At 43.1% G+C, this 24,690-nt stretch overlaps 3 protein-coding genes across 5 annotated transcripts in view; 2 read left to right on the top strand and 1 right to left on the bottom strand.

The window, feature by feature from the left end:
• Positions 1–1,739: 1,739 nt before the first annotated feature.
• Positions 1,740–14,257, top strand: steap3 (STEAP family member 3, metalloreductase). Of its 3 annotated transcripts, none has more exons than XM_062528343.1 (5): positions 1,740–1,825; positions 2,275–2,802; positions 3,007–3,534; positions 6,432–6,596; positions 11,887–14,257. In XM_062528343.1, the coding sequence occupies exons 2-5, from the start codon at positions 2,317–2,319 to the stop codon at positions 12,172–12,174; spliced, it is 1,467 nt and encodes a 488-aa protein (XP_062384327.1). In that variant the 5' UTR covers positions 1,740–1,825; positions 2,275–2,316; the 3' UTR covers positions 12,175–14,257. The 3 variants fall into 3 exon arrangements, with proteins under 3 accessions (XP_062384327.1, XP_062384326.1, XP_062384325.1); XM_062528342.1 differs by having other exon boundaries at positions 1,750–1,958; XM_062528341.1 differs by lacking the exon at positions 1,740–1,825 and having other exon boundaries at positions 1,965–2,802.
• Positions 14,258–14,378: 121 nt separating this feature from the next.
• On the top strand, positions 14,379–16,733 carry dbi (diazepam binding inhibitor (GABA receptor modulator, acyl-CoA binding protein)). Its single transcript, XM_062528345.1, has 4 exons — positions 14,379–14,524; positions 14,923–15,040; positions 15,638–15,700; positions 15,808–16,733. The coding sequence occupies exons 1-4, from the start codon at positions 14,516–14,518 to the stop codon at positions 15,885–15,887; spliced, it is 270 nt and encodes an 89-aa protein (XP_062384329.1). The 5' UTR covers positions 14,379–14,515; the 3' UTR covers positions 15,888–16,733.
• Positions 16,734–16,877: 144 nt separating this feature from the next.
• sctr (secretin receptor) overlaps positions 16,878–24,690 on the bottom strand; it is a 7,917-nt gene continuing 104 nt past the window's right edge. Inside the window, exons 1-13 of the mRNA XM_062528344.1 lie at positions 24,428–24,690; positions 24,234–24,333; positions 23,954–24,049; positions 23,277–23,383; positions 22,137–22,246; positions 21,791–21,923; positions 21,274–21,427; positions 21,044–21,104; positions 20,883–20,952; positions 20,662–20,753; positions 19,653–19,791; positions 19,519–19,560; positions 16,878–19,135 (exon numbers count right to left, since the gene is read on the bottom strand). The exon at positions 24,428–24,690 is cut by the window's right edge and continues 104 nt beyond it. Coding sequence (XP_062384328.1) covers positions 18,971–19,135; positions 19,519–19,560; positions 19,653–19,791; positions 20,662–20,753; positions 20,883–20,952; positions 21,044–21,104; positions 21,274–21,427; positions 21,791–21,923; positions 22,137–22,246; positions 23,277–23,383; positions 23,954–24,049; positions 24,234–24,333; positions 24,428–24,475 — 1,317 coding nt within the window. The 5' untranslated portion in view covers positions 24,476–24,690 and the 3' untranslated portion in view covers positions 16,878–18,970. The remainder of the gene's footprint in view (positions 19,136–19,518; positions 19,561–19,652; positions 19,792–20,661; positions 20,754–20,882; positions 20,953–21,043; positions 21,105–21,273; positions 21,428–21,790; positions 21,924–22,136; positions 22,247–23,276; positions 23,384–23,953; positions 24,050–24,233; positions 24,334–24,427) is intronic.

Raw genomic sequence — 24,690 nt, 5'->3', positions numbered from 1 at the left:
GGGGGAATTGTTTATTTATTTATTTTGTTTAGGATGGACACGTTTGGCATTCAGCGCAAGCTGGGGCAGAGCTGTTGGCTGGGGTGAGGGTGGAGCCGTGGTATGACACGAAACCCAAGGCAGACTCGTCAGTGAGAGGCCTCATGCAAATGAATGCAGCTTCAGTGAGCTCGAGGCAGTGACAAGAGTGTGTTCCATCTCATTCTATCCAAATTCCAGCCCACCCTATTCTATTCTATTCTATTCTATTTTATTATCATATTCTATTCCAATCAAGTCCTTAATACTCTGTCAGTGCCATGCATGGATGTAAAAAAAATAACGTGTGACCCTGATCTGAATTTCGAGTTGGACCTGTGAGCATATGGCTCTTTCAAACCCGTCCAATAAGATGCTGGTGGCGCGGGCTAAATTCAGGCTATATAGTGGCCGTTCAAATGAAGGATTTTGATATGATTAGCCCTTCTTCTCCCCACACTAACAACATACAGTGCCAGCTCTGGGTCCCAGTGCTGTGTCTGCCTTTTCAACATGCATTTGTCACTAGCTGACAGCTCTTTCTCAAGGGCAAAAGAGAAAATGACCCAACATGGTCACTGCACACTGCACATTATGAAAACGAGTGGGAAAAGCCTGATAACTGCCTAACAGCACTTTCTGGAACATACTATGGTCTGTTTCATCAGACAACACTTCATAAGACACCGAATGTCAACATGCTACCAGTGGAGGAATCCATTCTGACACTTGGTGGCTAATTTATTGTCCAGCCAGCATTTTTTCCTTTGCTTTCTGGCCCATGCAGCAAGTAGATGAGTGTCTATTGACATTCCATGTTCCCTTGTTCAGCTTCCAGCTATGCACGTGTCCACCTCTGAGACACAACATCAATAGGCAAATAAACAAACAATGATATTTAGAAGCGACGAGAGCGCATCACAGATGGAGTGAGCCGCCTGAAGGGTTTAACCTTACTCTCCCAGCAAAGGCAGCCTGATGTAGTGGTGATGACAGCCTCTAACCTGCGGTCAAAGTCCAACTTTGGCATGTTTTCCAGTTGCTCTCTCAGCCTAGGATTTTGACAAACCTACATTAAAATGTGAATAAAATACATAGGCCTAAGCCTTCTACATCATTTTAATGGTGAACTGAAAGAAAAATAAAAAATAAATACCATTACACTTGTCATTATTTCTGTAAGTACAGATAATAATACTACAAGGCCTGTTAGGTCTGTTAGTCTCTGCATGTGCTTTGATGCCTTTGTGTGGCTATTATTACCATGGTTCCATGTGTTCATTCATGTAATGCATCCAGAGCAGCCTAAAAAGAAAGGTGGGAGGGGGCCACGATTGGGCAGGGAAACTTATCTAGTTGTGTAAAAGCTTTCCTCCTCAAAGTAGGCTTCATAGGCCCTATTATGATTACGGCCTTGGTCTGACCCTTAGGCCAGAGTGGCTCTGCCTTAGGCCTGTGCTTCACTCACAACATGGCCTGGCCTAGCCTGGCCTTACCTAGCGCAAACTAAATTAGCCTACATTAAATGTATCTCTAGTTCTTCGTTTCTTCATTTATCAGTCGACAGCTCTGTCAGACAACAACTGAAGCCTCTAGTGGACCAATACACAACCATTCAACCACTGTCCCAAGTTCTCGGGAACTTATCTCATGCACACAGAACGGTGAAGGGCGGGGTTTGTTCTTGAAACGTCACGGTGTTAAAGTTACACACACTGAGCGGAGGAAGTAGCAAAGCTGGCAGGCAGGTTGAAAAGCGGAGGAGGAACCATGGCGAGAAGTCAACTTAGACTAAAAAGTTGAATAGGTAAATTATGTAGCCTGTAGTGGGTGTTTTCCCTCATTGCATGTGAACTATGCTGTAAACATATGTTAAGTCATACGGTGTCAGTTCCATAAACGTTAATATTGTCCGACTGAGAGTTCAATCAAGGACGTGGGTGAGTTGCTAACTGAATTAGCTGAACGCTGATCATGCTGACATAGCCTACAGTTACATAGTTGACACATGATGACATTATTAGGCTGCAGTATAACTGTAACGTTAAATACGATGTCAACATAGGCCTATTTATCCTTTCGTATCACTTTTTCGTCTGTTCGTATCACTTTGTGGATTTCTTTTGGGTTACGAAATCATTACAATTACCACGATGAAGACCCGGTTTATGTATAATGTTCATCACCATGTTTAGTAGCCGGTCTGAAATTGTCCTGTGAATTGTCATGAATAAATTCGAGACATTTTCACTACAGAAGAAGGGAAACAGTGCAGCACACCCAGACTCTCCCGCAGTCATGCCTCAGGGAGATATGAAACAACCTCTTCTGAGATCTTCAAGGCGCCCGCAAGGCCCCCTATCTGACGTTGGTACTGACGCTCCTCTGGTGGGCATCCTTGGCACGGGGGATTTTTCTCGTTCTTTGGCACAGCGGTTGGTGGCATCTGGCTACCGGGTGGTGATTGGAAGCCGCACTCCCAAACGCTTCTCTGGGCTTTTCCCTGAAGAAGCGGAGGTGACAACCCAACAGGAGGCTGCCTCACAGGCCGACCTTGTGTTCGTTGGTCTGTTTGTGGAACACTATTCGACGCTAAGTGAGCTTAAAGAGGCTCTAGCAGGGAAAACAGTGGTGGATGTTAGCAATGGGACGAGCATTAATCACGACGGGCCCTCCAATGCGGAGCAGCTCGCAACACTCTTCCCTGACAGTCTGGTGGTGAAGGGCTTCAATGTCATCTCCGCCTGGACTTTGCAGACTGGGCCAAGAGACGGCAGTAGACAGGTGTGTGCCAAAATATGTTTTAATATCATGCTCTGCAATTAGACTTAATATTCTAGACATGTGTAGGCCTACATGTACCGACAGTAGAATGCTTAGTAATTGTTGTCGAAAAGAGAAAAGAGTAAATAACGAATGGAGAATAAAATAGAGTTATTATATGTTTTGTACATAATGGTATTATTATGTTATTACTACATTCTGCAGGTGCTACTGTGCGGTGACAATGTGGCGGCCAAGACCTCTGTGGCCCAGCTGTGCCGGGACATGGGTTTCCTACCTGTGGACCTGGGCCGCCTCAGTTCGGCGCGAGACATCGAGAACGTCCCCCTGCGCCTCTTCCCCGTGTGGACGACGCCCGTGGTCCTCGCCCTCTCCCTCTTCTTCTTCTTCTACTTCTTCAACTTCCTGCACGACGTCCTCCACCCTTACGTCGTTGAGGGCAAGAACGTCTTCTACAAGCTGCCCATCGACACCGTCAACGTCACGCTCCCGGCCGTCGCCATGGTGATGCTGGCGCTGGTGTACCTGCCGGGGCTGCTGGCGGCGTTCCTCCAGCTGTGGCACGGCACCAAGTACCGGCGCTTCCCCGGCTGGCTGGACCGCTGGCTGCAGGGTCGCAAACAGATGGGCCTGCTGGCGTTCTTTTGTGCCGCGCTGCACGCCGTCTACAGCCTGTGCAGGCCCATGCTCAGGTCGTCCCGCTACGCCATTCTTAACGCCGCATACAAGCAGGTGAGCGAGGAGTGTCCTTAAACGGTGTGTGGGTCTCAAGGGTATTCTTTTATTTGTTTACTGAAATGATGATGCTGTGTTTCCCCTACAATGTATCCAGTAGTGGCGCAGCACCACGGCTGCATTTTCGGCACCACTGCTGGAAAAAATTCTAGGGGAAACACTGGATGACGTGTGTTGAGTTGATCTGCTTGAATATATCAACCAAAACAATACGCAAGAACGCAAGACTACAACTGTGTGTCAGATCCAGTGAAATCATATTGAAGACAGTTGTTTTACTATCACACACAGTATTGTCATCCAGATTCATTGTTGAAGAGCTAACACAGGTACAGGTAAAATACAATGTTAATAAGAACATTCTGACCCAATCAATTGAAAGAAATAATGTATACAACTAACTAGGCTCAAGCATCCCAGATCTACATAGCCTATTTGTTTTCTATCCTCCATCCACCATTTGACCTTTGGATTCTTCTAGAATATTCATTTCTGAAGGTCGAGAATCCGCTCAGACATTCAGCTTGTCTCCTGACTTGATGGCGTCAGGCTTTTACCCCCCCCCCCTCTCTCTCTGCTCGGCTCCTGTTCTTGCCACATCCTCTTTCCCTCATGCCGTCTTTGTCGTACATCTGTGCCCCCACCCTTTGGCGCTGAAAAAAGGCCCGGGGCCTGGCACTGGTGTTCAGCTGCTGTCTGTATCTCTCAACCCTCCCCACCCCACCCTGTCCCACTCTCAACCCCCCCCCCCGACCCCCCCCCCCCCCCCCCCCAACCCCTCCTCCAACTCCCGACCCCCATCCGCCTCCATCCATCTCTCCCTGTGATGATGCTGAATCCTGCTGCACCGCCAGTGGTTCCCTGCTGCCCCCACAACACCCAACGCAGGCGGGTGGTGTGAGGTTGCACTAATCAACACCCCTAGGGAGGCTGCTGCGCTACTCTGAGTGATAAGCTACCCACTGTTGCGACGCATGTTAAAGAGTCTTGCCTGATTGGAGATTACACAGATGTTATTACAGCAATTAGCTTTGTGCGTCCTGTGCTGTATTGGTGGTCTATTTGTGACCCGTGACGCAAGTCTATATTACACACACACACAGTTTACTTCTTTATTTGGATTGACAGATAGACATTTATCATAGCACAATCCAAATTTTGTTTAAAGGAGTCTCACACAGAATTAAAAGGTCACACACACACACACACACACACACACACACACACACACACAGACACACACACAGACACACACACACACACACACACACACACACACACACACACACACACACACACACACACACACACACACATTGCACACACTTGGAGATTTATTCTCTTTTTTGAGAATTATTACTGTCAACATCTGATGTCACACAAACTCTTTCTCTCTCACATACACACACACATGGAGACACAGCAGCTTTTTCATGTTTGATGCAGACCCCAGATAAGTTATCCATCCATCCATCCATGCATCCTCTCCTGCATTGTTGTTTCTGTAACGCTCACACACAACACACACACACACCCTGTCACTCTGGTTGAGGGAGAGAAGGCAGGGTAAACATAGGATCCTCACCCAGACCCCCACCCCACCCCATCCCCCTCGGTCTCCTTGGGAACTGAGAAGAGGCGCTGCATGGCAATCACATCCTTGCTAATTAGCAGCAGACGCCGCTTACAGCCCCTGTCACACACACACACACACACACACACACACACACACACACACACACACACACACACACACACACACACACACACACATACACACCCTGCCCTAAGTCTGTGCCTCACTCACCCCTTCTAGGTCTCAGTCATAGTGCCTGTGGTTCTCCTGAGGCCTATAGGTGGAACCAAATGCAAGTGAATAGTCAAGCATGTTATGCAGCAGGTGTAATGGGTTACACCAGCTACTCTTCCATGGAGAATGACATCTCCATTTTGGTAGTTTCAACTCAGTTACTGATTAGAAAAGGAATGGAAAAAAGTTTTGTACATTTTATTCAATGTCTAAGAGTGTTTGGCAGGCATCACAGCATTTGTGCTTGTAAGGTGTGAAAGGTCATGGAAATTAGGTTAGAAAAGTCGTGGAAAAGTCTTTTGAAATGTTGACAATGAAAATGGGTGTAGACCCTATGGTTTGCATTTGTGAAATGTCTATCTGTATGGAACTGCATTAGTCATTAGTCATTTGGGGTTTTTTGCACTTCTGGTTAGAAGCAAACTGCATTTTGTTGTCTCTGTACTTGTACTCTGCACAATGACATTAAAGTTAAATCTAATCTAATCTAATCTAATCTAATTTTAGCTAATCTAATCTAACCTAATTTAGCATTGATTTATTTTCCTAATTGGAATAGTTTGTTTTTCCTTTGCCACTAATTTCTTCTTCTTCTTAGACTTCTCTTTGCTCGAAACAGCTACAAAAGCTAAACCAGAGGCAGAGACACCATTTTCAGTGTAAAACCATGTGAAAACACAAAGTCACAGCACCAAAACAAAAAAAACCTGTTTGCAAGTCTGTGTTTTCATAATAGCATTTTTGGCCAACCGGAATGTTTGCTATTGTCAGTGAACTCCTGTTACTCAACTGGGAAAGCCAGGAAAGTAGTTGAGCATGGGCACAGGCCAAAGGAGATTGTTCCGTCGATAATGATTCCATTGATAAGTCAGTGTCATCACTGTATATACAGTATATTTGAACTCAACATGGTATGCAGGCCTGTTGTGGACCGTACTGAACTAAGTCACATGTATTGTGTTGGTGTCAATGTATGTTTTTCCTCATCATGCTAACGTCTGTGTGTGTGTGTGTGTGTGTGTGTGTGTGTGTGTGTGTGTGTGTGTGTGTACATGTATGTGTACTTGTGTGTGTGTGTGTGCAGGTGAAGAATGGTCCGCCTGAAGTGTGGGATGCTGAGCAGGTGTGGAGGGTGGAGCTGTACGTGTCGGCGGGCGTGCTGGCCCTGGGGCTGCTCTCGCTGCTGGCTGTGGCCTCTCTGCCCTCAGTGGGCAACTCCCTCAACTGGAGAGAGTTCACCTTTATACAGGTGAGCCTGCAAATATGATGTAGAGCCTTCAAGTGTGTGTGTGTGTGTGTGTGTGTGTATTTGTGTGTTTGTGAAATGCTGTGTCATACAAGTCTGTGATTAGTTCATGCTTTGTGTGTATGTGTGTATGTATGTACATGCAGTGGTGGTCAAAAATATTGAGACAAACGTGAAATTCAAAATAAAAATCAAGATAATAAGAAGACTATTACTCCACTACTACCCTGACAAAGGTGAATGCAACATGGAGAATGAAATACGTGTTGCCTTCAGTCACATCTGTAGTGCAGTTCAATTCTTCATTAAACAATGTTGAGAATTATGTGTGAGTGTGATGCATGCTTCAGGGGCTCAGTATTCTGAATGGCAAACACGCATCTGGAGGGAGATTGTATAGTGTGGCTGTAGCCTCAGTATTTTTGTAGAATGCACAGTTTGTGGTTAGGGATGTGGATAGTAATACGTGTTGTCTTAATACTTTTGGTCACCACTGTGTGCATACTGCATGCATGTACTTCATACACATAATCAAAAGTATGATTCAGTCTTGTCCAGTTGTTTAGTGTTGAATGCTGGTCAGCCCAACTCAGCTCATTGACCTTCTCTGTTCATTTGTGAATCCGGGGAGTCTGACGGACAGTGTGTGTATGCTAGGGTGGAGTTTAGAGATAACACACACAGCTCTGTGAGGTCTCTGTGTTCCAGTGAAGTATGTAGTTGTTTTTATCTCCTCAGCCTGGGTGAACAGTTGTTGTTCAGTTGTGGGCCTGGATAAGCCCGACACCTCACGAGGTCACGTTCCTCTCTGCGTTCGTCTTTCTGTCTCGCGTGCTCTTCTGTCTTGTCTAGCTCCGTCTTTCACACTGTTGATCTCTCTCTCTCTCTCTCTCTCTCTCTTTCTCACCCTGTCTCTGTCCCTTGCTTCTGCTGTCTCTCGCTCTTTTCCTCTCCTGTGGCCCCCACACAAACAGCCTCTCTCCTCCCTCTTTGTGTGTCTGGAAATGCACAGAGGTGAAACCCGCCATAATGGTTTCATTTAGCGGGGATTTGTCATTCTCTGCCTCAGACGTCGCCGCCGTTGCGCTGTTTGAACTCTCTCTCTTCCTTTCCCTCTCTCTTTCTTTCTCTCTCGCTTTCTTTCTCTCTCTTTCGCTCCTTCATGTTTATGTTAAGCTGATCCAGACGGCATGAGATTAGTCACATGCTGCTAGATCCTAGGATAAAACTCGGGGTCTCTCTCTCTCTCTCTCTCTTCCTCTCTGTCCCTTTCTGTTTTGATCTCTGTCTCTCTTTTTCTTTGTCTCTCACTCTCTCTCTTTCTCTTCCTTTCTCTACCTCTCTCTCAGTCTCAATCCCTCTGTCTGCCCCCCGCCCCCTTTCTTCCTCCCTCTGTATTCTGACCTGTCAGACCTCCTGAGGCGTTAGGAAATTTCTCGACACAATTCCTCGGGCCAGGTTGGGTCCATCAGGTCCTCATAAGCCTGCGCTGAGGATTGCGTGACAGCTGTCCGGTCTCAGGCTACTGGACGTAGCATTGGAGAAATCATGGCTGTTGGCAAGGAAATAGTTTCCAAAACAGATGTAACAATACACTGGCAACGTCATAATGTAACACAGTGCATTCTGTGTTGTCATGCATGCAGTGTGAATACCATTGTGATGGTTGGATCTGATAAGACTTCCCTGTACTCACAGCTTCCATGATGAAAGAGGATAGCCCTACACATACACTGTATATGGGATAGCCTTACACATACACTGTATATCTCTCTTTCATTTATTCATGTCACAGGGCAAAAAGAACCACAGATATCTCAGCGCCAGATTGTCAGGATTGTCTGACTTGTGTGACTTTTTTTTTTGCCCAGCATATTTGGACCATGCTGCTCACACACACTAAACCTCAAAGCTAAAGCTCAAAGCCTTCCCTCCTCCTCCTCCTCCTCCTCCTCCGTCCGTCTCTTTCTCTAAAAACCCATGTCATGTGATCTGGTGCCTGGAGCCCACAGACTCACCAGAAGTTGTGATGGAAGGAACAAGCAGGTGAATTGCTTTTTTTACACACCTCCGCCATCCTGCCACTCCCCTCTCCACCCCCCTCGTTAAGTATTAGCCCACGGCCTGATGTGTGTGTGTGTGTGTGTGTGTGTGTGTGTGTGTGTGTGTGTGTGTGGTGGGGGGGGGGGGGGGGGCACAAATAATTACCAGCTCCTGCGCGGTCTGAGCATGCTTGGTGCCGGCACGAGCGTGAAGCTTGAGGGGTCTCGGGTCTCATTAGAGAAGAGAGTTCGGCCCCGGCGAGGTCACCGCAGCGTCCCCGGGCCACGATTGTGTGGCCCTGCGCGTAGGTGACCTGGGGTCAGTACAGTACACGCCACAGCCTGGGAAACCCGCATCGAGGAGTGTGTGCTTGCTTGAGTTTGTGTGTGTGTGTGTGTGTGTGTGTGTGTGTGTGTGTGTGTGTGTGTGTGTGTGTGTGTGTGTGTGTGTGTGTGTGTGTGTGTGTGTGTGTGTGTGTGTGTGTGTGTGTGTGTGTGCGCGAGTGTGTGTGTGTGTGTGTGTGTGTGAAAAAGAGATTGTGAGTGTATGTGTGAGAGAGAGAGCCTCAATCTTATCTAGCGACTAGCAACAAATTTGGCAACTTTTCTAAATGATGGCAAACTCACCCTTCTCATGACTTTTTCGTTTTTAAATTAAGCTACATTGTGTCGCCCAAAGCGTTGCCCCATCATGATTATAAAAGTAATGGCTGGCTTATGTAGTACTATGAGACCATGTTATTGCACGGAAGTAGATGTTCTATAGATCTAACAGCTCAGCTGCAGTAACTGCTGGTGAGATTACAACCAGAGTCAACGAGAGGTAGGCTATGTAGCCTCCATCAGAGCCCATCTACTAGCCTGTTCATTCCCATTGTATCAAAACTGGTTGCAGTTCACCCATAGTGCCCATAGGGGGCGGTCGCAAAGCATGAATGGGAGTCTACGGGGGAGTCGGCTAAAATAGTTGTTCTTCACTTAACAGTGGTTATTTGCACACCATTAACCTTAATGTTCCTTGCTATATTAAATATCATACATTTAGTTTTTTTTTCATTTGGTACTAATTGAAGATTTAATGAGAGCTTCTTGAAGAACATTAAATGAAAGCTGTAGATTGTCGATGGCGTGTTGAACAATACAGGCAGTGAGCAGTAGAATACAAAATAGTGTCATCAGCATAAAGTTGGACTTGACAACCATTTAAAGAGACAATATAATTAATATACAGTAGATGTTGAAGAGAACTGGGCCCAAAGTGGACCCTTGTGTGATGCCTTATCATCCAAACCAATTATTATGGGGGAAATAAGTCTCTTCAGGACAAGCAAGACCCCTCCGCTGGTGTGTCAGGGTCCTGTTCGCTCTGTCGGGACTTATTTTCTCGATAATGACTGGCATTCTAATCTATACATTATGTCTTACATACAGTCAGAGAGGGTTAAAGCGGAGCGAGAGGCGCAAACGTTCGATCATTTCTGCATTCTGTCTTCGCAAAGGGGAGGGGGGCTAAATCCCCCTTTAAGCAGACCTGTTAACATTCGAACTGAACTGCTTGCCAATCTGACAGAGATCGATATCCCACTATGACGTCTTTGCGACACGCCTCTTTAAGCAGACAGGAACTGTTCAAATTTTTCTTCCATAGAGATGCATTATGTTGCTCTATCTTGTCAATAATTAAGGATCTTTGATACAGTATCTTCAACCTACAGTAAAGGTAATAAGGAAATATAATTGCTATTTAGACAAGGTGAACTTCTCCCTACTGTGGAATGCAGAAATGGATGCTACAAGGAAGGGAGTTCAAACACACCTGCCACCTTACCTCAATGAACCATAATGACATTCGTGTCATTATGGTTCATGTCACTATGGTTTATTGAGATATCTGTAATTATGTTCCATTGAAGATTGGCATAGGAAGCAGTAGGACTGGTTGCTTTTGTCGGTGCCCTTAGTTCTTTGAACACAGGTAAACTTGCCTGCCTTTACTAAGAGGGCTTCTCACCTGGGCTGAAGCAATAGTCATCACTGAAATACTGTGAGCTTCATTAAACACGGCTCTTCTCACATTAGCTGATTGTGATAAGCGTAAGCAGTTGTTGCCTAATTACCAATTATTCATTATGCTACACTTGTGTATAGTATCTACTATTTTTATGTTCAGTGTATTCACTCCATTCACATCTGCATTGTTAAATAATATACTGTATACTGTATACTGTATGTATGATATACACTATAGACAGCTGTGCCACGCCAACCCCCCACCCCTTTAGATATACTGTACAATTCAACACCAGTATCAAAATAACCTTTTTCAAGGAAACTAACACATTTTTCAATTTTATGTGTTTTCTTTCCTTTTCCATCTAAAAAATTCCATATATGTTGGCCCAAGGGCCGAATCCGCTGGGCGTACGATTCTGTCTGATCAAATCCCCTTTGTGAGTTTCTCCTCCAAATGCTTGCTTCCAGACGCTTTTATCATAAAATGATCATTTGTTATGAAATTTGAGTTGAACCACTCCACTATGTTTGGGGGAAAAGAAATAATGTGTGTGTGTGTGTGTGTGTGTGTGTGTAAAAAGAAAAATGTAAAGTCTCCATCCCTGTGAGGCAACAACAGTCTGTGCCATTTTGAGTCTGGAGTCTGCTGCATCTCATGCCCTCTGGTTGTGCATCCGGCCTCTACTCTTCTCTTCAGGAATGTTCCGGATTATGTGTCTGAGCTCCGCCGAGTTCAAGAAGTCATGAAACCATACTTGTCTTCATAAGTGTGTGTGTGTGTGTGTGTGTGTGTGTGTGTGTACCATACTTGTCTTCATAAGTGTGTGTGTGCAGCTCCAGATCATGCATAAAACATCTCCCTCTCTCCCACCCTCTCCATTTCCTTTTGCCTGCTCTTTCTCTCCCATTGTCATTCCCTTCCCCTCCTTCCCTCTCTCCCTTCACCTCTACTCTCATTCTTTTTCTCATTCTTTTTCTACCTTTTCTGGTCTGCCTCTCCCTGTCCCACCCCTTCTTTCCTTCTGCCCCTCCAATCTTATCAAACCCCCCCCCCCCACACACACACACACTCCTTCAACGTACTACTCTCTCTTCTCTGATCCCTCCTTCCCTCTCTCCTTCTCTCTTGTTCCTAATGCCCCTCTCCTCTCCTCAACTATTTTGTCCCCTGGTCTCTGTTTGTTCTGGAACTCCACCCTAACCCCCCCTACGTCCTCTCTGTCCTCTCTCCTCTCCAGTCACGGTTGGGTTACACCGCCTTGGTGATGTCCACCCTCCACACGCTGCTGTTCGGCTGGGACCGGGCCTTCACGCCGTCCCGGTACCACTTCTACCTGCCGCCCACCTTCGTGCTGGCGCTGGTGCTGCCGTGCGCGGTGCTGCTGGGCCGCCTGGCGCTGGCCGTGCCCTGCGTGGCGTTCCGCCTGGCCCGCATCCGGCGCGGGTGGGAGCGGGACCGCGGCATCCGCTTCCAGCTGCCCGAGGAGGCGGCGAATGGAGTCGAGCAGCACATCAGTGACGTCTGAGACCTGCGTGTGTGTGTGTGTGTGTGTGCGTGTGTGTGTGTGCGTGTGTGTGTGTGTGTGTGTGTGTGTGTGTGTGTGTGTGTGTGTGTGTGTGTGTGTGTGTGTGTGTGTGTGTGTGTGTGTGTGTGTGTGTGTGTGTATGTGTGTGTGCATGTACGTGTGTGTGTGTGTGTGTGTGTGCATGTACGTGTGTATGTGTGTGTGAATGTGTGTGTCTGTCTGTCTGTCTGTCTGTCTGTGTAAGAAACACAAGAAAAGAGGGAAGTAACATTTGAGTATGTTGAGATGTTACAGTACATACAGTAGAGTGATGTATAATTTAGCATTTTTGAAACAGAGGTACTAGTATTTTCATATCCTTCACTGGGCACAGTTCCAGCAGGCGTTTGGTCAGTTACTTCCTGTTTTGTCCAAGCCCCAAATAGCCCTCTTGTGGCGTCTACTGGTGCTATTTTAGCTGCTGTAGGAGGACTTTCCCGAATGGTAAAAACCTGTTGTGGGACAATGAGTCGCTTGTTGTCAGAAAGAGCAACAGTGTTTTTAAACCAATTAGGATTTTTTTTTGTGTAAAGTTCGGGACCCATACTGCACACAGTGCCCTAGTCTAAACGTGCAGCACAGCCAGTTAATGCATTGGACAAAAGCGTGCTAAATTCCATAACCATAACCTTAACCATAGCCATAACCATTTAATTGGGCACTCTTGCTCAGATGAATGTGCTGGAGGTATATTACCTCCCGCCCCCCACACACACACACAGTTTGTTGAGCAGCCACACCTACAGTATGTCAGAAGCATACGATCATAGATGTATCTGTGATCATCAAAGGTGGCTTGGCGAAAACTCCAAAACTGATATTTCACTGCAAGCAAACCACACTCATCCAAAGAGGCAACAGGGAAATGACATACCTGTCATAATTGCTATAATTATATGTGCCTATCTAAAAATGGAAAGATTGTTATTTATTACTGATGCCAAAAGCTCACAGTGTTGGGTTGTGTCAGAACAAATGATTGTATTTAAGGCCTTATATCATAATCACAAGAATATGTGAGATTCATTAAGAACGCCTTGCTGTGCTGCTGTTTGTGTGCTATCTGATGTTGTACACAACCACGTCTCAATATCCAACTGCTGCGCGTGGCTTCTTCTCCATCCATGTGAAGAGACGAGCAAGTGTCGGCCCTCCAGCCGCGCCTGTAGCCGGACTAGGCCGCGGTCAGTCGTGCGGTCCTGGGGTTATTCGAGGACTTGAAGCGTGGCGTGAGAGCAATAGCCATCTTCACAGAGCCGGGGACTATCTGCATTGTGAGGGGGGGCTACGTTTGGAAGCACCACCTCTGCCTCGGTGGCCTCGACACAGTCGCCCGCCGCGGTCACATCTGTCGGTTCCCATCGCTCCAAGTGAGAGGTCAGCGCAGAACATTGACTTTGCTGAGGGGAGGGGAAATTATACCACGGGGGCGTGGTCTGATGCCACATGAGACACATGCAATCCAGTGTAGAATTTTATTGAATAGCTCACCTTTTTCACGTTGTGATTCTCCTGTGTCACCTATCTAATGTTGTCATATGTCATATGCAGGTCACAGGTTCTAGGCTAACTATGTCTAAACATGACCTGGAGGACTGCTGAATTGTTCACATGCATGTTATAGCCCACATCAAATCTATGCCAAAACGTAGTATTGGTGATTTATCTGGGACAGTTGTTGGGAAACTCCAGTAGGCTATAGTCTACTAGTTCCACTTACAATTTATTTTGAAATATGTCCTTGAATGAATAGTGATGAATAGTTTACTGTTAAACTGTTAGCATAGCACAATGCCAAACCTGTTCCTGCACTTCTTTTCACATCTTTTGCAATCAAAGTGAAGCTTTTGTAAACTTGCCTACTTCTAGGGCTTATCTGCTGTTATATTTCATATGTCTTTGGTACAGACAGATAGGCCTACATCGTCTTGTGTGAAATTGTAAACCATTATCTCAGCAAATGTTCAAGAAATGCTTTGATTAAACATGATTGAATATTGTATACTATTGAACTGAATGCTTTAATTGTGTGTTAATATGTTTGTAAAAAAAATCCACATAACAATGATATGCTTTCCTAGTCTTTGCACTTTGCCATTCAAACAGTCCTTGTAAAGTTTATGATTAATGCTTGCATCATAGTATGAGTTCAAGTCAATCAGTTTCTAACAGTTAGCATCTCCTGCCCTCGTGTGGTTGGTCTATGGTACTTCTACGGTCTGCACTTCCTTCTCCCCGCCCATATATTGCCACTTCCTGATCCCTTGCATGTGGCTTTGAAAGGAGTACTGGATACGGCAACATGTCTCAAGTAAGTGACATCTGCAAATAACCTTATTTGTTTGGCGTTAGGGCTGATTTAGGACAGTGTAGCTACTATTTTGGCGTATTACTTGTTGTATATCTAGGTTGAGCACAACATTCTGCTCTAATATCTGTAGTTGTCCTATAACGTAAATGTTACCATTCTGAAGATGAGATAACGTTAGTTGGTTGGGCCTAGCATGATGTATCAGCCAGATAACGTTTCACCCACAGTCATCTAGACATTAATGATTATTAGACCGCCAATTATGTGTACTGCAGAAAATAAATGGTTTTAATGAATCGCCAACATAGTTAACGTGAAATTATTAGATAAACACATTTGTAATTATACATTGAGTGATATACGTTATTTTATTTTTGTTTTGTTTTATGATCTCCTAGCAAGAATTCGAACAGGCCGCGGAGCTGGTGAAGAAGCTGAAAACACAGCCCGAGAATGCCGAACTTCTGCAGATCTATTCGTTGTACAAGCAAGCCACAGTGGGGGATGTGAACACAAGTAAGTCTGCATGACATGAGAGAGAATCTTGCACGAGTCTGTCCATGATGATTGTTGGATTCTTCTGTCAGCGGGTGTCGTTTTAAACGTGTTGAGATTGTTATTATCAACTGTTACAGGGGATATGAACATGTAACCCTTTAAAACATACACACTCATTGTCATTATCAGAGTGAGGCAAATTCGATACGAATATTTCAGTCGAATGACCCTCTTTCGCAATGCAAAAACTAGGGCAGAGGTTGCCTATTCTTACCAAGGGGGTAGCCACGCGATTGGGTGGATTCCAGTATTGGGTCACTGCAAAGTTATAGGCTTACTGTGTTACTAAATACGATCAGAAGTTCTTTGGTGTGATACATTTCAGAAGCAGTTACTGTTTTGATTTGCACACATTGCAAGGTTGACACAGCTAATATCGCCTGAAAAGATTCTGGGTTTTCTATAGTCTATTGGTTGTATTAGATTTCTTGTATTGAAATCTTGCACAATGATGCATTGGTCTGGCATGCCATCATACAGTAGGCTGTTCATACCAGTAGAATGCTAGAAATGTCTTATCTCACATTGGCATAACCGGTTTGTTCATTACCACAGGCCGCCCAGGAATGTTAGACTTCGCAGGGAAGTCTAAATGGGATGCCTGGGAAGGCAGGAAAGGTTAGTACTTACTTTGGAGTAATGTGTTGGTATTTACATTACTGGTATGTATGTTAATAATTTAGAGTGATTTCATGTATTGACACTGCTGCTCCTTTGATTTACAGGGATGAGCAAAGAAGATGCTATGAAGGCCTACGTCGCCTTGGCAGAGGAGATGAAGACGAAGTATGGGATTGCTGAATGAATTAAATCTGTCTGCCTATGCCACCATGGTACCTCCAGTGTACCGATCCAAGGGCTAGATTCTATTGATGAGGTTTTGCATTTCAAAGAGAAACAAGACTCCTCAGGTAGCCATGTAGAATTGAATAATCCAGACTAAAATAGCAATCACAATTTACCGGTATCTATCAGTTTATTTATGATCATAAAGTTATCACAATGCCAGTCTAAAATGGAATATGTTGGTGCTTGACTTTGCTTTATGCATCAATGTGTGTATTGTGCATCTGTATGGTTTTAAAACTGGCTTACTTTGACATTGGGAAAGGACTTAACTTGGTTAGTCAAGAGGGCTCTAACTGTAGTCTAAAAGAGAAGCCACATTGTTCCACCACAGCTTCAGTTTATTATGGTCAAAGAACGGTCACAGAACCCCATTGTTAACTTAATGCACTTGATTTTGTTCTAACTACTTTGCGCTATCTATCAACAATGAAGGTTTAGTATAGTGCCTAAACTGATGTATGAAAAAAAAAACTCTCACAAATTGTGAGAGTTGCCCCATGTGATTTCTCTTTTGTATTACATCAGTGAGATGACACTAAGAATGAGCTCTACTTAGACATTTTTATACATTCCAACATGTCAACATCCAGTGCCTGAGAGTCTCACCGTTTAGAATATAATAATCAACAGTGTTAGCAGTAGGCCTATACAATAACAACATGCTAAAGTTTTTTTTGTTATTGTTGCTAGTAAAGCTGTACTTAACAACGAACAAAATGCCATTGAACAATATGTGATAACTAGAAAATGTGATTTATGTAATATTTGCAATAGAATAAAATTCATGGCTCTGTCTCTACAAGATTTCACTTTGTGATAGTGGGTGGAAAGATGTCTGAATGGAACCGGTTTGACTGTACATCATCTACAATAATTTCTACAGTGCACATTCTAAGCAATATCTTGCATCTATTTGAAAGCAGTAATGCATAATATACAATCATTGTCAATCCAAAGATAGTGTCTATTATTTTGTTTTTAATCAATCGGTTTGACCTGGAAGACTCCGGCCATTTTGCAGTTTAGTTTCTTAATTCACAAAGGTCCTGACAAACTAGATTCCATGAACACTCCAAAGTTGCAATTCAAGTTTGTATGCAACCACTTGCTTGAAGAAATGCCACTGTAGTATTTGCTGCTTCATGGCGTCTTTTTTTTTTGTGTGTTCGTGTCAAGTTGTGTCCGGTGGCACATACTCACACCAGTGACCATTATACCAAAGGGTTGCCTAAGTGATGACATTGGAAATGACTGTCATAAGGCCTTAGCCATGGTGTCTCATACTCTGATCAGCAATATTCTCTTAGGTGATTGGACGTAGTCCTGTAGGTGGCAGTGGTGTTGATCTCCGTGGTTATTGCACCCAAGTGAATGTCAAGTTGTGAAGTTCTGAATGTCAAGTAAGTGGTTGGAAAGTCACTGGTTGCATTCGGTTTGTATTTTTGGCTTAGAATCTGCAGTGCAATCCCCAGAAAACTCCGATAATGGTCACTACCAACTTTCCTCAGTTGATGCTTATGGCATAGTGCTTTTTTTTTTTGCATGGAATGCGTTTCTGCTTGGGACATTTTTAGAAGTCGAATAGTTACCGAAACAATTTGCATATTGGTATGAATCAGCAAATATATAGAATTATATCACAAATTAAGTGGAGGTTTATTTACACTGAATGAGTTCTCATCATAGCAAAGAGAATATTTCACCAAATTAGTCTAAATATGTATTCTGTGCATTGTTTTGTGAAAGTTAATATGCATGCCATTTTATCAACTAATATGCACACAAAGATGGATTTGTGAATTGTGAATGTTTGTTTATGAAATCCCAGAACGTTGTTTCAATCAGTCCATTATGATTTTTGTTACTTTTCAACATCCTAGAAAGTATACAGTATACTTCACCAAAAAAGTGACCAACTTCAATATTTAATTGGCCCATCTTTAATCCAATGTTGTTTTTTTCAGCCCTGTCCCTTACATACATTAATTTACAGAGCTACAGTATATTACTAAATTGTTCCATTTTTGCCCACAATTTTTCACAAAGTGAATAGCTCTGCATCTTTGCTTATGAGCTTTGGAGATCATTTGAGACAACATCCTAGCTTTTTGTGAAAAGGGACTGTATAATTATAAACCAAATAATGTAGTGTTTCTTTTTTTTCTTTTCTTTTCTTTTTTTTACAGTTTAGGAATATGACAAAAAGTGTCACAGGTTAGAAATTGCTTAGAATGACAGATGGTACCTTTGAATAATGGCATGCATAGGGAACAAAATAATCATTTTGATGGATTGTCATGGATAGCTTGGAATGCCATGGATAACATTTGCGGTCTGGATTATTTCAGGATGTTTCATGTTGTTTCAAATTCCAGGATGACAATGCCAGGAACCATTTGCCTCAGACTTAAGAACAGATCAGGGAGAATGAAAAATCATCTCCACAGATAAATTGTATTAAAATATGCAAATTATCTCATATGTGTAAAAATGTCCTGTCAATTCTATGTGGAAAAAGTACTTTGGAATCAACCAAGAGTTTGGTAGTGACCAGTAACAGACTGTTATAGGTTTTGCCTATATGATATTGGAATATTAAAGGTGAACTATGCATGTTTTTAGCTACATAGTTCCTCAGTACAGTAAGTAATCTTAAAAATTCCCTAAATGTTTGTAGGTGCATTAGTGCTTCCATTCACATCTCCTTTTGTATAGGGTACGCTGAAGCATCCTTTAAGAAAGGAAAGGTGATCGTGACAGCCGACAATTCCTTGTATCAGGTAACAAAAACCGGTCAACAGGTGGAATAAGTCAATAAGACTTGCTTATATGTACTGTACAGCTGGATTCTCTTAAAACAGCAGTTGTTTTTTCCTAAATCCTCATGAATTCATCCTCATATCCCTTCCCACGAAGATCTCATTGAGATCGAGGGAAAGTGAGTAGAGAAAGGTGCGAGGGCAGAAAAGCCGACCTTGTTGGTCTTTTCTGGGCAGGGGTTCACCCCACCAGGGGCGGGGGGTATGGGGGGGGGGGGGGTCACACCAGGCTGAGCTGCTGGCTGGCTGGGCTCCTGGGCAGCAGGGACACTTGTGTGAGGGGACACCCGCTCTGGCTTATGGAGCCGTGGTGCAGGCCAGGAGTGCCGTTAAACTTCTGCTTCAGTCTCCACCGGCGCCACTTCCTCTGAATCTCGTACTGTACCTGTGGAGTCACAGCCATTATGTAATGCAAACGTTTACATTACTGCTTTTTTCACATTCTCTGACCGTTATATGGGTATGTGATGCAGCAAAGTGTTTGCCATTTTCTTAATCTTACTATAACACAATTGTGATACAGAACTTGACTTGCTTTTGAGCTGTTTTGGAGGCTGAACAGCCCCGTTATACAAGCATTGTGTCAAGTGATGTAATTGACTGCTCAGAAGAGTCTCAGACTGTATGTCAGTAGAACCACTGAGTAAAAGCAACCATCACTGTCATGTCGAGAGCAAACTACAAACAAGAAAAATGGAAAATACTTAACTTAGACTTAAGTTATAAATATTTTTGAGCACATTTCAGACACCTTGAGAACAAACATACCTCTCCATTCAGGAAACAGTAGAGTACTGCCACTACAAAGCCCTTGAAGAGAAAAGCGGAAAAAAAATATTGAGGTCTGTAAGCATTTTAAGTGTTAGAAAGGCCGGAAGGAAGGAACCGTTAGCCGTCATTACCTGTGTTGAGGCAAGCGCCAGTTCTGTGAAGTTCCATATTATGTAAATTAAACCGTCTACTTTGTGTGGTAGGAATGCAAAGAGAATATAATATAGTCCAAAGAGGGCCACCAGGAGAAATGTGGATTTGGCAAGTCTCCTAGAAAACACATAAACATTACATTCATATAAACAACAGATGTCGTAATAAGACACAGATAAATGGAGAATAAATTACTGTACTTTGCGATTAGTAATCACCAGTGATGCATTTTGCAGCAGCATCTTATATAGCATGTTGACATTCCAAATATTAAAATCCCTGTTATATAATTATAATAATAATAATACATTTTATTTATATTGCGCTTTACATCAAATAAATGATCTCAAAGTGCTACAATGCATACACACAGACACGCAGGATAAAAGTAACACCATAGAGGAAGTTAAAAGTAGCATGAAATTAAGATAAAACCAGCTATAAAACAGATCAAAGTATTTAGTTAGTAATTATAGTGATAATTTCTTATTTTTGGTTATTCAGATCAGTTGTATTTCGTTATAACTTTTTATATGTTGGTTGAGATTAGAATGATGGTATAAAATACAGTACACAAGAATGGCATAAAGTAATACAATAACAATAATGTTATTGCATCACGACACGAGTGGCAGTGTGACAGGACATCGCCACTCAAGGCCTTTTACCGCTAGTAATCGCTCCACATATTGCACTGAATTATTCAACGTTACATTACATTCATTCCAAGCGAGAGAACAGTGATTTCATAACTTCACCCTTGAGTGAGAAAAACGCAAAGTAGGTGGCTGGCAGATAGGTCTTAGGCGAGCTCAGACTTGAAAAATGGTTACAAAACCTGAGTTTGGGGTGTAATGACCTTTAACCTCTACAGTACCTACAGCCAAATTACAGCCTTGGCAATGTCTTTTACCAACCCCACTACAACACGTGTCATATTGCTTAAATATATCACAATGATGTGGCGAACAGACATAATTAACTCACTTGTACTGATTGAATTCATTTCCGTGAACATCAGACATCCTCAATTTGCCAACCAGTATTCTTATGATGTTCAGGAAAAAGAATAGGTTTGCCTGTAAATTGAATGGGTTATTTATGGGGACAAAAACATCAACAACAGTTTAATCAACACAAAAGTGGGTACAAATCCAATATTAAGGTAATTGAGGCAGTATGGCCAATAGCTTTGCCACATTACTTACTACAATAAATAGGAGGACGGGAACTCTGAGAATCCACCATATCCAGTCACTGTCTCTGGTCTCCCAACACCTTTCATATAAAGGTGAAGATAAAGATATAGAGTTTTGTAAATGACATTTAAATTAGCAATATGCGGTTGGTGTTCTTTATTTCAACTTACCCTTCATTCTCATAAAAATACTTTGCCAAGCCCCAGATTCCTACTATAACCACTGGTGTACCTATCAGAACAAGAACAGATACATTTCACACTTGTATCTATAGTATAGCTTTCTGCATTCCAATCAAATGGTCATAATCAAACTCTAAACTTCATTCAAAGGGGTTTGATGGAAAAAGAGGAAAAACATTGAACTTAAACAGTACACAAGGCCACCATTTTATACGCACCCCAGCCAAGGACAACATAACACCAGAAGTACTTCCTCCCGGAGAAGAAGGAGACGCTGACCAGGGTGTGGAGGTAGTGTCCCTCCACGAGTAGCCAGCTGTAGTTAGCCATGATGCAGTAGTGTGAAACCAACAGCACCAGCTTGCACGGTAACTGGGATGAGAGAGGTACAGTATAGAATACACTTAAGATGTGACTAGCCTCTACTCAGAGGAGCAGCCAGATGGCTGCTTTTGTGGTGGTTAATAAAAGTCACATAAAGCACCCATTGATATTCAGACAATATTACTGGAAATATTTTGTGTACACATGCCAAACAATTTGGTGGCACAAAGTGGACAAAATATGTTGGAGATGGATGGGATAGAATAGAACAGATGACCAAAAGATTGGCATAAAAATAGTTCCATCAGATTTTGGCAAGAAAGATTGCTTACTACAGGCTTGCCAATGTCTGTTTTAAATAGACAATGTGTCAATGCGTTTTGTAAATTGTGTGTAGTAGACACCTCGTACCGAGTAGGAGTCACAGTGGTAGATGGCTTCACTGGAGAAGAGCACGGAATCTTTGATGAAGATGAAGGCTGCCCGGAAGATGAAGGAGAGAAAGAGTTGGATGTGGATGTAGTTCCTAGTGCAGTGCAGTTTCCTGAGAGAGAGAGAGAGGGGAAATAATGAGAGAAAGTGTGTGTGTGTGTGTCTGTGTGTCTGTGTGTGTCTGTATGTCTGTCTGTCTGTCTTTCTGTCTGTCTGTCTGTCTGTGAGTGTGTTACTGTTTGTTTGTGTGTGCGTATGAGTGAGTGAGTTTAGAGTGTAGAAAGTAACAATGAGGTCATTATTCGTATGAAAAGCGCTAACTTACGGGAACAGACAGAGGATGGCAATGGCGATGACTAAACAGATGAGAGAGACAGCATAGCCAGCGGTGTACATGGCCTTCACATAAGGCAGATAGGAATGGAACTGTGGAGACTGCAGAGGAGGAGAAGGAGGCCATTAATATCAGATCAGCTAAATAGCAGCTGCAGCTATGATGGCGTGTTATGCATACACAACCACTCGCGTCACTTGCGAAGACAAAAAGAGAGAGATTGCCTATCAAACCAATTTTTAGCACAAGGGCGTGTGTACAGTACGTGTGAGTCAGAACGTAATTGTTACATTTAATGGAGGGCAAGTTGTTGACCTTGTGTGACCTTTTGACCATTTGCATTATGCATTTCTCCAGGTCATGTCTCCAGGTCTCACTACAGGTCATTACTCTATCCAAAAATATTCCTGGTGATGCAGTAGTTGCGCAATACTGTTGCATTTCGACACAGTGAAAGAACAGTGAGTATAAAAAGACCCACAATCAGAATCATTTGGAGACATTCAAAACGGCAATCAATTATTCAGTGAACTACAATAACTCCACTCGTGTTTGGGGCTTGTGTTTGACACACACCATTACATTTATCACAACCATATGATTAGGGTAAGATCCACAAGATTACTGGGTTTTTTTTTTCATTAAGTTCTATTTGAAATTTAACAGCTGTATAAATGAGCTGACATATTTTTAGGATCCTTGAGAACCATGAGACAGTTTAACGAGTTCGCTTAAATGCTTCAGGTTAAGCTCTCTGTTGGACTGCTGCCAGAATGAGACAATTAATCAAGGTAAGCAGGCAGATTGAATCTTAGTGGCAGATTCTTAGATATAGCTAGCATCAGTGTATGGCTTATGGGGTGGGGGGGGGCTTGTTAGTATAACCAGTATGTTTGTGCATTGCATATCAGAAAAAAATATTTGTTATCATTTGCCATTTGTCCTGTATGATAAATTGTTGGCGTGCGCGCACACGCACACACACACATACACACACACACACACACACACACACACACACACACATACACACACACACACACACACACACACACACACACACACACACACACACACACACACACACACACACACACACACACACACACCAAATTCTCAGTAAAGACTTACCTCACTGAAAAAGGTAAAGGACTCATTCATGGATATGTCACAAGCAAGCTCATGCGGAGGGAAGGCCTCGGACCATCCCTGCTCGGTGCAGTTCCTGTAGATAATCCCTAGAGCAACAAATCAGTGCAATACCAAGCAATACAGAGTGTAATAAATTACAGCATGAACAAAAATAAACAAAGGCTTTTATAATAAGTAATTATCAATCCAAATACTACATGAGTCCCAAGAGACCACTTCACCACATAATATACCCAAATAAGGAAGATTTCTGCATCTAAATGTGATTGCCCTCATCTTCCCATTTAAGAAGCCTGAGACCATGCCAACCAAGCCATCAATCTCTTTGAGAGTGTTTTGAAAACAGAAGGCCACACAGAACATGAACAACTCAAACATGTCCTTAGCGTGTCTTCTTCAAAGTCCTTTTCTGAGCTGACATCACTGAACTATACTCAGTGAGATTTGCTGCCACCCATATGTTTGTGCAAAATGTTCTACTACGCCACTCAGGACTGCATGTTGAGTCCAGAGTGGGAACCGGTCTTGTAGCTTCCATGTCTAAATAGGCATAAATACTGTGCTGCACATGTCAAAACAATTCTTGGTGAAGTGGTGTGAGACTCTGGAAGTCAACCAGACTATAGTGACATTAAGTTGTGAGGAGAATTTCTTACCCTGTGTTTTGAGGAATGCCGGGCAAGGTTGTGATATGGTCTGACCAATCTGAGATGGTGGCCAACAGTTCAGGTCATCCCACAAACCTGGGCAATCTAGTGGATATCAAATTTGGAAATAATGAGATTTAAATAGGCCTATAAAAAAAGATAACGGCTATTTGACCTTCAGGGATGCCAGGCTGTCCTGACCTGATTTCAATTGTAGCTTACATTAGTTTACAAAAGGCAATATTCGTCATGTTAAAAAAAGTATTTTGGTGCAAATGAAAGAAGCTACCTGTCAGAACTCCTGTCAGGTTGAATGCAAGCAAGTCATTGTAGCAGGTTTCTTCTTCTTTTATGTGGACGTCCGGAGGCTCACATTCAAACGTATGGATCTTGATACCAAACAAAACATTACTTTTCATGTTAATAGGCCTACAAAAATAGCCACAATCTTTTGATTAAATCGAATAAAAGAACAATGCTTACCTTAATTGTGAAAAGGGCAAACACAATTCCAAGCAATACGACTCTCATTTTTAAATTCAAATTAGACTCTGCATGAATGACTGAATGCTGTATGGCTCACACCTTTGGTGTTTTAACAAAAGATCCATGGTGAATTTTTAAAGGAATTTTTTTGGAAATGCCTTGAGATGCTTTTTACCCTACGTCGTTCCAATAAATCCACTGGATAGGCTAAGAAAAGTAAATCAAGCATGCATGCTTTCAATGCTTTAAGTTAGGCTACT

The sequence above is a fragment of the Sardina pilchardus genome, chromosome 23 (genome assembly GCF_963854185.1).
Source record: "Sardina pilchardus chromosome 23, fSarPil1.1, whole genome shotgun sequence".
In the NCBI taxonomy this organism is placed as follows: Eukaryota; Metazoa; Chordata; class Actinopteri; order Clupeiformes; family Clupeidae; genus Sardina; species Sardina pilchardus.
Note: the sequence above shows the minus strand (reverse complement) of the source record. Positions and strands in the feature narration are given on the sequence as shown.